At 37.9% G+C, this 14,836-nt stretch overlaps 1 protein-coding gene across 3 annotated transcripts; it reads right to left on the bottom strand.

Moving 5' to 3' along the window:
* Positions 1 to 106: 106 nt before the first annotated feature.
* On the bottom strand, positions 107 to 14,142 carry LOC145503120 (multiple C2 and transmembrane domain-containing protein 1-like). Of its 3 annotated transcripts, XM_081482585.1 has the most exons (20): positions 13,854 to 14,141; positions 13,665 to 13,733; positions 13,462 to 13,562; positions 13,136 to 13,229; positions 11,050 to 11,112; positions 9,926 to 10,148; positions 8,622 to 8,733; positions 7,888 to 8,017; positions 6,317 to 6,500; positions 5,944 to 6,178; positions 4,910 to 5,058; positions 4,258 to 4,360; positions 3,890 to 4,066; positions 3,528 to 3,647; positions 2,799 to 2,924; positions 2,653 to 2,718; positions 2,459 to 2,565; positions 1,678 to 1,787; positions 1,199 to 1,296; positions 107 to 899 (listed from the first exon to the last, which is right to left on the bottom strand). In XM_081482585.1, the coding sequence occupies exons 1-20, from the start codon at positions 13,873 to 13,875 to the stop codon at positions 840 to 842; spliced, it is 2,349 nt and encodes a 782-aa protein (XP_081338711.1). In that variant the 5' UTR covers positions 13,876 to 14,141; the 3' UTR covers positions 107 to 839. The 3 variants fall into 3 exon arrangements, with proteins under 3 accessions (XP_081338711.1, XP_081338696.1, XP_081338704.1); XM_081482570.1 differs by having other exon boundaries at positions 13,462 to 13,733; positions 13,854 to 14,142; XM_081482578.1 differs by lacking the exon at positions 11,050 to 11,112 and having other exon boundaries at positions 13,462 to 13,733.
* Positions 14,143 to 14,836: the final 694 nt, after the last annotated feature.

Raw genomic sequence — 14,836 nt, 5'->3', positions numbered from 1 at the left:
ACCCAGAAGCTGATCGGAGGGCAATGAGCCAATCATTTAACTCATGGTATTTCTTCCCCCTTACTGTTTCTCTTATAATTAGAGTTCACAAAATGAGATGAAACACTTGCAAGATAAAAAGTTTAATGAAAGAAAATCATTTTTTATTATAGCTAATAATATATCCTTAAAAAGAGAAAAATTGCCTGTAAAAGGCTCAAAACTGCCACTACAGTGTGTCACTATAGTGTCTGGAAACCAAATCAATAAAATCTCTTCATAGATCTATTCTCGTACCCTCCGTAAACTTGATAAAAATTGATAAACCTATTCAAGCCTAATCTTCAAACCAAGGAAGAACAAAAAGGAAATTTAGTTTTGCAGTTTTTTCAGTGTGCAGTGCGATGAAGTTAAAACTTAAAATTTAACCATATTTTTTCATGTACGGTCAATATTTATACAACTACACCCAATATAAATACTTCAAAGGCGGCGCATTCTAATTACTACCCTAAAACTTACAACGCGGAGGCTGCAAAGCTGCCATTTAACTTACATGTATCGTCGCTCGCCAAATATTCTAACCTTAATACGGATAATAAATACTGTACAATTTAATAAATAGGATTAAATTCGCAATATTCTATACTGCTAGTGTTCTCAGCGCCTATTCTCATGTTAATGGGAACAAAGATTTCCCACAAGATTTGTATTTTGATTGTCGTTTCCGTTCGGACTTATTGCAATGCAAGTAACAACTAAGAACCAAATTCGTCTTGACCGGACAACTGGTCCATTCCTCTGTCCGATACGTTGTTGCTTAATTGTTTCGCAGGATTTCCGCGTTTCAGGTCATTCCACTAACCATCGATTCTTTTCAACCTGAGGGACGGGTCCGTCTTGAGAACCTTTTGCTCTTTCTGTAGACAAGAGAAAAGGAAGCCTTAAAAATCCACGAAGCTAACAAACGGAATGAAATTTGTTACGTGCATAAACGATGTTAGCTTGAAAGTGTGAAATATTTCTGAACTTTGTTGAATTAAGGCTTCTTTCTAGTGAGCTTACAAGTTTTCTATCTCTGATGTTATATTTTAACCTGATTGAACAAGTTTGGTCAGTGTTAACAGTAAAGTAACGACATCTCGACAATGCTTCAGAGAAGCGCGGAGCCTGGAACAAAAAGAAAGAACGCCACTGAGTGTGCATATATTAAACTTACAATTTCCACATCTGAAGGAATACGCGATAGGAAGTCCGCAAGTTCGTTGTTGTCAACAGCATTTGGTTTACGGATCTTCTTTGTAAACTTGTTTATTCCTGTTGAGACGGCAAAGAAGTTGAATAAATTGGCGAAACTCAACTTAAACACAGATCCTAAACCTCTGGACTTAAAGAGCCAAAGCAAAGAGGTGCTGTAAAGTTAGTTTTAATGCAACGCATAAATATCGGCGCCTTTCGAATTCCTCGCTAAATATTATGTAATGGGTTTACTTCTATCAACGACTTTTAAGTTAAAAAAAGTAGAGATTATAGAGCAGGTGAAAAGTACTGAACGATTTGATCAAACATTAGATCTGTAGTGTCCTGGAGAATCTAACTTATCAGGAGAAAAACGCTTGATTTTTATAACAAATTCCCCACAGGGAAGTTAAGTAAAAAGTATCAAAGGTTTAGGGAGAGTTTTTGACGAGATCTTACCCCAGGCAAGAAGTAAGAACTTGAGAGGTACAAGGTAAAGTACAACTGTTCCTAACGTGAAGATGACACACATCAAATACGAACAAAACGGTACGGTCCAGTTAAATGTGCTGCAAGGCAAACAAAACGTTTAATAACTCAGTTCACTTCAGGTAATTCTGTCCCGAACGAGCATAGAGTAAAACCTGGTAACAAAAAAAATAGTACAGAGCCATAAAGATATCCTGGTTATTAGAGCTAACTAATAAGCTTACATGCAAATGTTTGCCTTGGAATGTATACGATAGTATTTGAATCGTATTCTAGTGCGAGAGGCAGGCTTAAAAGTTAATGTCTATTCTCGAGAGTTTACAGGATAACATTACAGTTCCAAATTAGTGATATGGGAGCAAATTGTTTAATATCGTCATATCTAAGCGGTCACGCACGATACTCAATGAGCAACCCTTCTTTAATTTCTTAGTCCACTGAGCGTGCGCACAGAAAACGTGAGAGGAAAAAGGGCTGGGCGCAGGAGGGGAAGTAAAAGCGAAGGAAAAAGAGGTGCTGCCATTTGCCTAGCTCTCAAGGGTTTAAAACCACCTTGTCCTAAAACCTTAGCAGCATGTCATAGACATCACAACATGAAGGTTCTCATGTAAATAGTCACTTAAGATAGTTTTATCCTCAAAGCCACATTAATGGAACAAGAGCTGAAGAAGATATTTCCCTAATGTAAAATAAAAACATTGTGAAGGAGATGGTTGATTTAAAATGACAGGGTACTCGTGATTGTACTTACTTCTTAACTCGTTCTCCATTTGAGGCCACCATATCCAAGGCATTTTGTACTGTCTGACAGATGGATGTTAATGCAGCTATCTTCTCCTTAAAACTCTTTCCCTTGTCCTACAGAAAACGTCCCAAAATGAAAGAGTTTTTCAATGAGTGTCTCTTGGAAAAGTTACATATATACTCATTTTGTAATCTACTGACCCCTTTCTTTCCTTTCTCTTCCTCTTCATCATCATCGTCTTCATCTTCGTCCACTGGCGCACCTTCCTGTACCAAACAAGAATTAAACAACGAAATGTCACGTAACTAATTTAGACAAGGTAATTTAAGAAGGAGACTGAGCGTACCTGTTCTTCTGGATTCACGTTTCTCTCGGCAAGTAACATACACATGACGTATTGCTTGAGAAACGTGAGCAAAAGGGTCAGCGGTATGATGTAGAAGTCAAAGTTCAGACACAGCATGATGTAGATCTGAAAACCAACAGAGATGGATCATTAGAGTGCACGTACAAAGAGCCTTCCACTCATGGATATCGCGTCTTCACGTTCGGCTCGGATTTCTATCAAAATCACTTAACCTTAGTAATATTCACAGTTTCGCGATGTTTGAAAGAGCTCGTTCCAGCCAAAACATTGTACACGTCTTGTGACAGTTCCCTTTCAATAGAGTGAGTACAATCCCACATTGAAACACCTAACACATTGCACGTAATTGTCTTTAAACAACGTGCTAAAATTGCAGTCTGGGATAGACATCGTAAGTATACTACTATCGTTTAAACCGGTTAACACAACCTCCCTCTATCCCCTTCGATGCGGGATAGAATAAAACGCCATTCTAGATGATTGACCAATCTGAACAAACACGCTTTTCCTTCAATCAATCAGGTTGCAAAACCAAATTGTGGCTTATCTCGTTCCCGTTTTCCCGCGCTTGGCGCCCATTACGTTTCACAGCGTTGTTTATATTTCTTTGACTGGCCAGATGTTACTGTCTGGTTTGGGTTTTGTAGCAGTCGGTAGTAGCAGGAGTTAGAATACTACTCATTTAGAACGAGATCTGCAGACACTTACTGCAAAAGCGAAAGCGCTTCTAAACTTGTACTGCCAGGTAAACAGTGATTGGACGAACGCTCCAGTCGATACCAGGCTCGCAACGAGCTTGTTGACGCGGTCAATGTTACGCTGCAACAACTTCATATGAAAGTAAAACAAAAACACATCATTATCAGTATTTGAAAGGAGAAACTACCCAGTAAAATTTGTCCTAAACGTAAAAAGCGGGTTTGAGGAATCAATTGTTATATGACCTCCTGGAATGTCCTTCTCACTAAGCCTAGTATTACACGCATCTGAACTAACCAAACGTTCCATTCCCGAAAGATCATGACGTCAGTGACACGTATGACGTCACAGATTTACTTAGCAATCCTTACCGCTCTCTTAAACTTGGGCGCTTCAAACATGATCTTGGGATCCCTTGGGTTGACGGTCCTAACAGCGGCCCGTATGGGGTTGAATTCCACATCAAGGGTCAGAATAAGGTGCCCTTTGGCTCTGCTTTCCAGACTCTTGTTCTTTAACTGGTACAGACGCTTCTCACCGGAGGTGACCTGGGAAGGAATGATACTCTGTCGTAAGAAAGCAATCACATGATTTTAGAGAGTATCTTCGCCGCCCGTGATGTCATCGATGCAGTTAAACACGAACATTGAGAGAAGTGGCATTTCACTCTTCTGACAAGTCACTAAATCAAACCATACCAGCTAGCAGACAGTTGTAATAACTGTATTGCCATGGTTACCTGTAACAATGGAATCACCACTCGACCAAGAAACTCTGGTGCTCCTCTCTTATCCTCGTCAAACACAGTGATGTCAAGAACGTCGTGTATATCAAACACAGTCCTGTAACGAGGCAAAACAAAGGTGTGTATTATTTAAGCGATAGAGCACTTTTTCCGTGTTTACATAGCCTCATCTAAACACGAGGAGGGTTGGGAGAATTCGAGACAGTTATGCAAACCCTCAACTACGTCTCGGGTTTGCATAACTTTCGAGAATTCTCCCAGCCCCCGAGTGTTTAGATGAGGCTAACACGGAAAAAGTGCTTTTATAAAATAATTCTCAAAAATATGCACGAATCTAAAACGTCACAACCGTGTTTACCTACTCTCATCTAAACACACCTATCGACCAATCAGAGCGCGCGCAGTAGCTCAGTTATTTTATAAAATTCTATCCATAGTTTTTATAGTACCATTAAGTTTGAATTTTCGTTTTCTCTTTTACGTACGTGGTTGCCAAGAGTTTATGACATGCCGTGAGAAAAGCGAAAAAAAATTACGACGTTTTTAAGAATTGGTCACTGCGATTAAGGAAAGGGCGCTGAGATTTTTCCACCGCAGAATTTCTCGTTCTTGTTTTATATTGCGTGATCAATGTAGTGTCACTTACATTTCATAGATCTTCTCCCAAGCAGGGTTAAGAGTCTTGTACATTGTGTGTGTTACTAGACGCTGATTATTTAATTCAATCACAGCAAACGGATCACTGGTTCCTCCAATGTCTGCTGATGCCAATCCGACAGCACGGTGAAGTTTCACCTGTTAGAATACACTTACATGAAGGACTAAACAGAGCACCTTTTTTAATTACAATTAGAGTTACGGAACAAATCAGTGATTGGACCAAAGGAGGTCATCGCATCAATTACAGGACTCGCGAATAAAGCAAAATTATTAACAACACGTCTTTTGTTTCGTGACAGTTTCGGGAAGGAAACCGGCGATGAATTTGTGAAATTTTAGTCCGAAAAACTAGCACATCGCGTATCTCCAGAACCACCTTTTTCCTCGCACGAAGGCCTCGTCAGCTAAGAGGAACAGGCGGTTCTAGGGAAGAGAGAGCTACATTAGTGTAGAGGATATAGAGAAAAGTGGAGAGTATGTAGAGCGGGGGTCTGGGGTCTAGGACGGTCGTGAAAATTCGGTTCCAGGTCTCGCCACAGATTACCGCGTATTTCAAATTCAAAATGGTGTCCACAAAACAGGTAAGATTATCTTTTATTCATCCTGTAATTTGATACGACGCCCCTATGATTAGTCACGCAAGACTTAAATTTTTAACTTATTAGAACTGTAGGGCGTGACAATAATAGATCATATGATTTCTGAAGCAGCAAGTCAGGGTTTGGCCAATGTGGCTTACAGATGCTCTTTAGAAGTGCGCTTAATCAAGGTGTCATTTCCTAAAAGTCATCCTTTTGTTATATGCAGTCACTGTAGAGCTGGGTGTTACTGCAAATATTAAACTGACTAAATGTTGACTGCTTTGTTTAGACCACAGACATTTGAAACTAAAATAATGTTCTGATCAGCTAGTGACTTACATGTAATAACCTTTATAAGCTTATATATTTGAATTCAAGCACAATAACATGCACAATGACTAGTCATGTACTTTGCATGTCTTAGATGATCTCACTATACCTGTAGCCATCCAATTTCTTTAATCTTCTTTGGTGTGGCCTTCAACGCATACTGTTTAGTGATCTCTGTTCTTCTTCCTGGTTTCTCTGTGTATGCATTTAAATCTGATTCACAGCCGGGTGCATCAAGTCCTGTGATTGACAGGTGCATGACAATGATGCCAGCATTGTCTTCAAGTGCTGCCTCGATCTTATGTGACTTTTCCCGCTCAAGTGTGGACAAGTCAATTTGACACCTGTCAATCAAACAAAAAAAGAATGTAAGTGCCACAAAGAAAAAACACTGTAAAAATGAACCAATCTATTTTGGAATAATGTAGCAGTACAAGTAAACCTACAACAACGTGCTTATTCATTGCACATTTCAACCTCACCTGCCCATGAATTCATCTTTCCTGATGTCTCTGTCCCAGACTGTTACCTCCAGCATCATGGGTGAGTCAGGAAATATTTTCAAGTCAAACTGCTCTTTCCACTGTGGACTCAATGTCTCCTTACAGGCTTTGGTTTTGTACTTCTCATTCCCCAATCGGAAACGACAGTATGGGTCACTAAGTCCTTTAAAATAAAATGAACACATACATGTTCATGTATATATTTAGAATTCTTGATCATTAAATGTACTTTGAAAGTCCAATGAAAGACCAATGTTCTGAAAATTAGATCACCTTATGGGAAATAAACTAACATTTTGAAATTAACAACTGTAACTAACACTTTTTTGTTTTGGTTGTTAGATTTGAAATCAAATTTCAGTTTCACATTACTGCATGAAATTCAGTTTCAAAATGGTTCATTACTGTAGCTTGTCAAAACCAGCTTCAGTCCTGTTCATTGTCCTAGCAGTGTGTGCCTTTATCACACTTATACATGTAACTGGTATTTGGGGGGGGGGGGGGGGGGGAGGAGGATACTCTTTGATGTACCAAGGGGTCCATTAATCCAATCCACTTTTATAGTTTAAAGGGAATTGTAAGTCAAATGATTTCAAACTGTCTAGTTTAATGACCTCCAGCTTCCTTTGTTCCAGATATATTAACATAATCCTAAGACAAAAAATAATATATAGATTTAGGCCAGCCTAAAAGCGTAGCTCCTGGGCCGGGTTGTTCAAAGCCCAAATCAGCTAACCCAGAAAAAGGTAGAATTTTGATTTAGGTTTTGTAACTTTGCAGTGAGGTTTTCTGTATATTGTTTGGCCTTCTGTTTTGAGTTTTAATAATCACCCTATACACAAAACAAAACAACAAAAAACATTTGTATAGAAGAAAAAGTTATAATTTGCTTAGCTTTCAATCCCGGGTTAGCGTTAACTGGCTTCCGAGCAATCCTGCCCTGTTTCCAACAAGTTAACCTAATATGAGCCTGCGATCCAATCAATAACCAGTACTTGGTCAGCAGTCAACTTCAAAAAACATGTGACCTCGAGGAGCTGTAAACTTGAGCCTGCGATATGGTCACGTGATACTGGTCAGTGGATACCTTGTTTTGAAAGGTGTCAATTGATCATAGCATGGATGTCCAATATCAAGGAAGTACATGGTAAACCAAGGCTGCATGTCTGTTAACCTATTATTTAGAGTATGGCCACCATGTTGGGAAACTCTGTTGCCGTCGTTGTCGCCATCGTTGCCGTCGTGCGTACGCCCCCACGAGCAATACTGCTAGCCATGATAACCGTGAGAAAATCAACTCATGGGTTTCTTTTTCTTTCCTATATGAGTATGGGGTTCTGCTTGGCAGCCCTTTGGGCCGCCGGAGCTCCGCTACAAAACTACCTACCTATGAAATTATTTTGACCTAAAATTGATTTTAAACTGCATCCAAACCACTTGATAAGTCCACAAAAGTGCATATGCATTTCTTTTTCAATTCCCAATTGTTTACAAGGGCTGGTGTGCAACAAACCCACACAGAAGGAGAAACAGACCTCTGACACACCCACCTGAATCATCCATGGGAATCATCTTTTTTCCTTCTACAAGTATGATGGAAACAATACCATCCCATAGCTGTCCTTTCCCAGGTTCTTTAGGAGCTTGACCTTTTTTTCCTGCTGCGGCTTTTCTGGAAACCTGTTGGAGAGTAAAATTTGCGACCGTTACAAAACTATACTTGACTGCCATTTAACTCACTACCAGAGTACAGAAAATTACACTAACCAATGGAGGTCAGCCTTCTCTGGAGGGGAGTCATTCATAGATAGTGTCCAAGAAACTGCCTGATCAGCTACCTTGGTAGAATGAATTCTGGTTTGATAATTCTGGTATTCTGGATTTGTAGACCCCTGGTTTATTTGTGAGGTGTGTAGTGTGAATGTGCATTTTGAATGTACAATGGAACCTCAATTTAATCAAGGAAATTGAAAAATATGCTCACAATAACAAGGTTTAGTTACATGTATATTGAAGTTCTTTTCCATATATTTTACTATTACTGGGATGAACCGAGGTCTTTGTTAAAAAGAGGTTCGTTAAATGGACGTTCCACTGTAATCAGGACAGACCTTTACTCTGGAGTCACGTTTCAGTACCACCCTTGAGGATTTGGTTTAGGGTTCCCAGGCTCCATTTGTGCTAAACACTGCACAGTGCACATGTACAGATTGTTATTAATACATGTAGTAACATCTGGATTGCTTTTACTGAATTACTAAATAATGCATTTTAATAGTACTACCTCTTGCCTGTCCTCATAGTTCTTGGGCTGGACAGTGAAGACTGCACAGATTTGACCCAACTTTTCCTGTCCGCCATCTGGGTTTTCAAGATCAAGAATCATTTCCGTGGGTCTGCAAAGTCAAAGATAACTTTAAGTAAAACTAACAGAGTCAGGCAACCTGTCCCCCCCCCCCCCCCCCCCCCTCCCTCAAAAAAAATACCATAAAAGATATTTTTACTGGTATTAGTACTAGATGAGCTAGGTACATGTGAGAAGTGGCATGACTCCACAGGACCGCTTGCTAACCACAGGGTTTGGCAACACTTGGAAATAGAACACGCCCCTCTACGTGTACATTTCAATATTTATAAGCAAATGCTTAAGAGTTATGATTCACGTGAAGTACATTGTATGTATGTTCCTTGACTCTCAGAATTTTCCTTTACATGTAGTAGCTCACTGTTCAATCCAGTCCTATTGAGCCAGGTATCAACCCAGTTTTAAGTCATTTTTCCTACATGTACATTGTAAGTAAGACTTGTACATGTAGGGACTGCTCCTAATAGGCGTTCAAAATAAATCCAAAATTGTACAATGTGAGCTACATGTATAATGGAAATATTGAAGATGTTATTCTTTAATTCATGTTTCAAAGTTTTCACATTTGAGTTGACAGAATTTTATTTTAAAAAAATGAAAATGGATATTAATACTATATACAGTTGCGACCATCTCTCATAAATGACCACCTCTCATCAGCAACCAGTTTTCCAAATATTTAGAAAAACTAGTCGCTGAGGAGAGGTGGTCGCTTATGGGAGGTACCAAACTTTTCCATGTCAAATCAATATTTGGAACCTCTTGTAAGCGCGACCACCCCTAAAAAGCGACCGCAACTACTTTTGGAGCTAACAGTTTGAAATTTTCTTTTGCTTTTAACCTCCCCTAAGTAATCACTTGACAAATAACTGAGCGGAAATTGGACAAAAAGGTGTTGTAACATTATCGCATTGCTGAGTAGCACGAGAGACAGAAATTTCTCAATGGCAAGTACCAGATTTTTTCTCAAAATTGACTTTTCACATGAAGTCTCTGTAGTTACCATATGCTAATGTGGGACACTTTTGACCCAATATGACCTAATTAAGTTCTTGTAAGCAACCACCTCCCATAAGCAACCACCTAGGCTTGACATTTTGGATGGCACTTATGACAGGTTCGATTGTATTCAAATTAATTACTCATTTCACTCATTTGAATTTCCCCATCTTGGTGGAAATGCAACATTCCAAAAACAATTATTCAAGAAGTTTGAAGCTTACTTGTCAATTTCAATTGCCGCTAGGTCAACAACAGCTCGTCCCATTGGATCGTCATTTCCAACTCGATCAAAGTCAAGAACTTTCAAGATGAGTGGAACAGTAATGTCTTCAATAGGTACACAGAACTTCTCATTCCACTGCGGGTTCAAATTCTTTTGCACAGTTTTACTTTTGTATATCTGCTTTCCATCAGATTTAAATTTTACATATGGATCACTGGTGCCTGAAATAATTAATACAATGTTAAAATCATTAGTAGTAATTCACTTGAATGTACAGAAATACATTTTCCAAGAGGGGAAGTCAAAGTATGCCTTTCAAAATCAGATGACTCCTCACAAAGATGCAGGTACAGTGTACTAATCACAACAATAACAGGAAATTATCATAGGCAACAGCCCAAAAGATTTCAATAAAGAGGTTTTTTTAATTTTTATTTGTATCACTATACTGGTATGTACATGTATGCACAAGTAAAGGCATACTTCTCGTATTGTTTATATTTATAATTAGTTTAATTTTTTTTTAAGCTTCTAATGGACAATGTCACATTCAATTCATTTAGCATTTAGAAATTAACTTCAGAATGACTTTTAATTAGTTTATCATGGTCAATTAAAGTTTAGGTTTCACTGGTTATATTATCAGTAGATTTTATAATGTATTTACTTTTAGTTTTTAGTTTTTATGTTTTTTCTGTTGTTTACTTTCTAACTAGATCATTATTTTTGTTTAAAATTTCTTTAAATCCTCATAGCCACAAACAGAGAAGGAAATACAATAATATTTCTCCCATTACTTTGCTTTTCCTCATGGCCAGAGAACCTTTCTTTTTATTTTCAGAGCTTTTGATTTCCAAAATTCAAGCAGTGAACATTCTGGGACACATTCATCATTGTCACTTTCACTCATTTTCTTGGAAGCAATTCTTTGAGGTGGCATTGTGGTCATGTAAGTCACAGATTGAAGTGTTTTGCCCTGAGTGAGTGTTTGGTGGCTTTGAGAATTAAACTAAAATTGTAATTATCCTTTATACACTATTTATTACAGATTTAAGTTATTTCATTTAATAAGAGCGTTTCAAGATCTTTTTAAGTTTAGTTTGTTTAGCTGTTAAATCAAACCTGGTGCCCTGGTGATAGGTTTAGTAACTGGCTTTTCATGAAGGAATTCCACGCTAAAAGAATCTAGCAAAATGATCACAAATAAACAGTTAAAAACTCTTACAATTAAGTTTCACTTTTAATGCACTGTATACCTAAGAGGTTAAATTCAATGACAGTCAATTCTTTTACTTCATCAGCTTGGTTTACAGGAAGTGAAGTTACTATATATGTGAATTTACTTTCTATCCCATACAGAATTTTAATCTTATGACATGTATGTGTACAAATCATCTTGTGTAAAGTGTATACCAGCCAGTAAACTTCATGTGCGGGTCTAAAATTCAAACTTCAGAGCTACAAATAACAGTAAGTTCTCTGCAAAATCCATCTGTAGTGTAACATAATGACCAGGTACTGTTTTTATCCATGGCCCTTTTTACCCTGTGCACTACAAAAGTTGATTTTTGACTTGTTTAACCAAAGTGGTGAGTTACCGGATTTTTACTTGCAGCCATGAGCTTAAGTTTAACTCTTACAGTATACGGTATTTATGTTTAATAAAGATTCCCCAGTAACTGAGGGCCTTACCACAACAGGAATCTCCTGTCAAAGAGAACTCAACTTCCAAGAAAGGTTAGTGTAAGGAAATTTAAAAAGGTATTTAGTTATGTTAAATGTGATATTCATTTAGCTACGTTAAAAATTAAAGTTAGATAATAAAAAGAGAGCCTTGAACTTATAGTATCTGAAAAATTCCAGTGAAGAACAATCTGTTTCAGTTATGCAATAAATTTGCAAATCAATTTGCAAATATATTCAATTATTTGTCCAGTGTGGCAAGAATCAACTGGTTTATTGTTTCTGCTACAGGAAACTAAATTGATGTTATTCCAATAACCAGAGGCTGTCTTCACAACTGTTACTTTTGTAATATATGGAAATGTTAAACCTTAAAATAACTTGTTCCAACTGGTTTTGAAACAGACCAGTCACACGCTGATATTTCACTTGAAGGCTTGTTAACATTGTGAAAAAATAATAGTTCTTAATGCACAGTTTTAATATACATAACATGCTCCTCTGAAAAATGTTTTGCATAAAAATTGGAGAATTTTTGAAGACAAACCAACCACCTGCAGACACCCATGCAAGGGGAAACTTGAGGATTTTGAAAGCAATGTGTCAATTACTGGCCAATAGAATATTAGAATATTGTTATTAGCCGCCTGTTGCTGGGTTTAAGTGTTTATAATATGGAAGTTGTCAAAATTACTTGTGTTGAGCTGTTACACAGCACATATCTATAATTAATCAGTTGATAAATAATTGATTGTCAAACAGGGTGTTAACCTAGAGAAATGAACGACAGCATGAACTTCCTGATATTTCTGTAATTCCCAAAAACAAGTTCTTAGCAACCTAAAATGGTTAATGGATAGCTCTCAGTGAAAGAAGCTAATTTGTTTGCTATCACCAGGTAATGCTGTCAGCTCTAAGCACTTGTTCATTACATGGCCATCAATAATTATTCTAAAATTCCACTCCCCACCATTAAAACCCAAAAAGCACAATAAATGTAAAGCCTGTAAGCAAAGGCGTTTATTCTGGCCTGGCCATTCAAACAATAGGCAACTTCAAAAGCAGAACGATCATTCCCCAACTGTTATTATAGCTACTCTCATGCAAATTACTGTCAGTAAACATGTAACTTAAAATTCATATTTAGTTCATAGACCAAACTATCTATTGGCACGTTCTGTTTAACACTTTAATTACAGTGTGTAACATTTTTAGATCTCTTAGCTCAGTCTTTCAGTTTAAATGGGCTTAACTTTACCCTAATTTAAAACATTCCGTAAGTCAGTTGTTTATAAACATTATTCTGTTTAGTGAATATTATTGTCAGGTTTAAAGGTTTCATTTTCTAGATTTAGAAACTCTACCTTCTTCCGGGCGAAAAAGTCAGTCTATCTTTATGTTTAAAAACCATTAGCAGATTTTCGAAACAAAACAGAGCTGATGGAACGTTCTTATGGTTCAATATAAGGAATGTATGTTCTTCTGGCACGCGTGCATGCAATGGATGTTATAATAATACTGGTACCTGTTTTGTCCCGGGCTGCCAAATCTTTCCCATCCTTCAACTCTACCTCAAGAGCAAAGAATGAGCATTTCCCCGCTCTGGCTACATCACCAGCCTACGAAAAATCGAGCCATATTCGCCATTATTATTTTGTTCACGTTAATTAAAGGGGAAACCCTTGAAAATTGAACGGGGAAATAAACACAAGCTCAAATGAAATAAAAACAACAATCAAATTCCGCGAACGCATTACCAACGCGAGTCATTAAAACGGCATTTTCACGTTCGGGCTAATTTACTCTCCATTTAGCTATTTCTACGACTTAAAAGGACTAAAGACAACATACCAGTGCGCCGGGAGAAACATCCTGTGCGGGACATTCCGTTAAACCTCCAGCCTCAGTAGGTGAAGGCAGGGGTGCAGCCCCTTCTTCTTCGGCACCTTTAGCTGGTTGAGAAATATTAAATTTGTCAGTAGGTTTAGTAGCATTGCCATTCATTTGACATTGAGGAAGTTGTGGCATGGATCTCGATTTGGCGGCTTTCCTACCACGTCCTGATTTCGATTTCGAACGCTTGAGGCTCGCGAACAATCCCTTCTTCTTGCCTGAATTTGCATCTACGAGCAGAAAATTGCAAGCAAGACACAGCCATATTAACCACAAATATCCTAAGTGGGTTTCACTACAGGAATTATAGCGATCGGATAGAAAAATACGAAAGAAATCTAGCTAAAAACCTCTGAGGTCCTCGTCCGACATCTTTGCTTCGCTTACTCTGCGCGACTAAAACATGCGCAAAACAATCTGCGCAATAAGCACGGCGTCCGCGCTCCGCGTTGGCGGGTTATCACGCGAGGTTGTTTACATTTCAAACAGTAACAAATAACTGTCAGTTCCCCCAAATAAAACACCGCTTTGTCTTAAAACCAATTTTTACTAGAAAAGAACATTTTCCATAGCTATTTTTCGCTCAAGCTGTTTGGTCGCAGCGAAGAACAAAACCGGTAAATAATTCTTTTCTTGAAATATTTCGCGTCCCGTTTGCAAAAGGCTGCAGGTTGTAAGTTTAATTGGCATTAATTTTTCATGTAGCCAACTGTGGGCTTTGTCATTTCTGCCAAATGTAGAATGCATCACGCGCTTTCTTTACGTTTTTATGTCAATTCTCGTTATCAAGTTTCCTAGCCAGCTAATACAACAGAATATTATAAATCAAAAGTGAGTGATTTTTAAGACATTTATCAGTTGTCATAGCCGTATAATTTAAGAAAACAAAATATAGAAAACACTATAAAATTATTCTTTCCCTGGCAGCCAACCCAATCAAGAGAACAGCGGCGATAACTGCGATGGTAAACAAATTCAACACCATTTCAAAGCCGAATATCATATTAATATGGGCATCCTGAAATTAAAACAAAACCCATAACCTGAGACTATTTAATTTCTGGTATTTATTTACTCAACGTATTTAAATTTATTTGCAATTTAACATAAGAAAATGTATCGTTTCGCAGCGATTCGTCGTTAAGTACTTCCCTCGTATACGGCTAGTTTTGATGGCATGGTAATGCAAATATGGTCAAATTATTCGTTTTGAGAAGCAAGCTACAGTGCAGACAATAGCACCATAAGTACTTGACACTTTTTAACTGAGAGTTTTGGAAAAACAAACCCTGCTAGCGGGTCTGTAATGATGCGTTAATGTGACAGAAAGGGC

This window comes from Orbicella franksi, chromosome 1 (genome assembly GCF_964199315.1).
Source record: "Orbicella franksi chromosome 1, jaOrbFran1.1, whole genome shotgun sequence".
NCBI lineage: Eukaryota > Metazoa > Cnidaria > Anthozoa > Scleractinia > Merulinidae > Orbicella > Orbicella franksi.
This window is presented reverse-complemented; position numbering and strand designations above follow the sequence as displayed.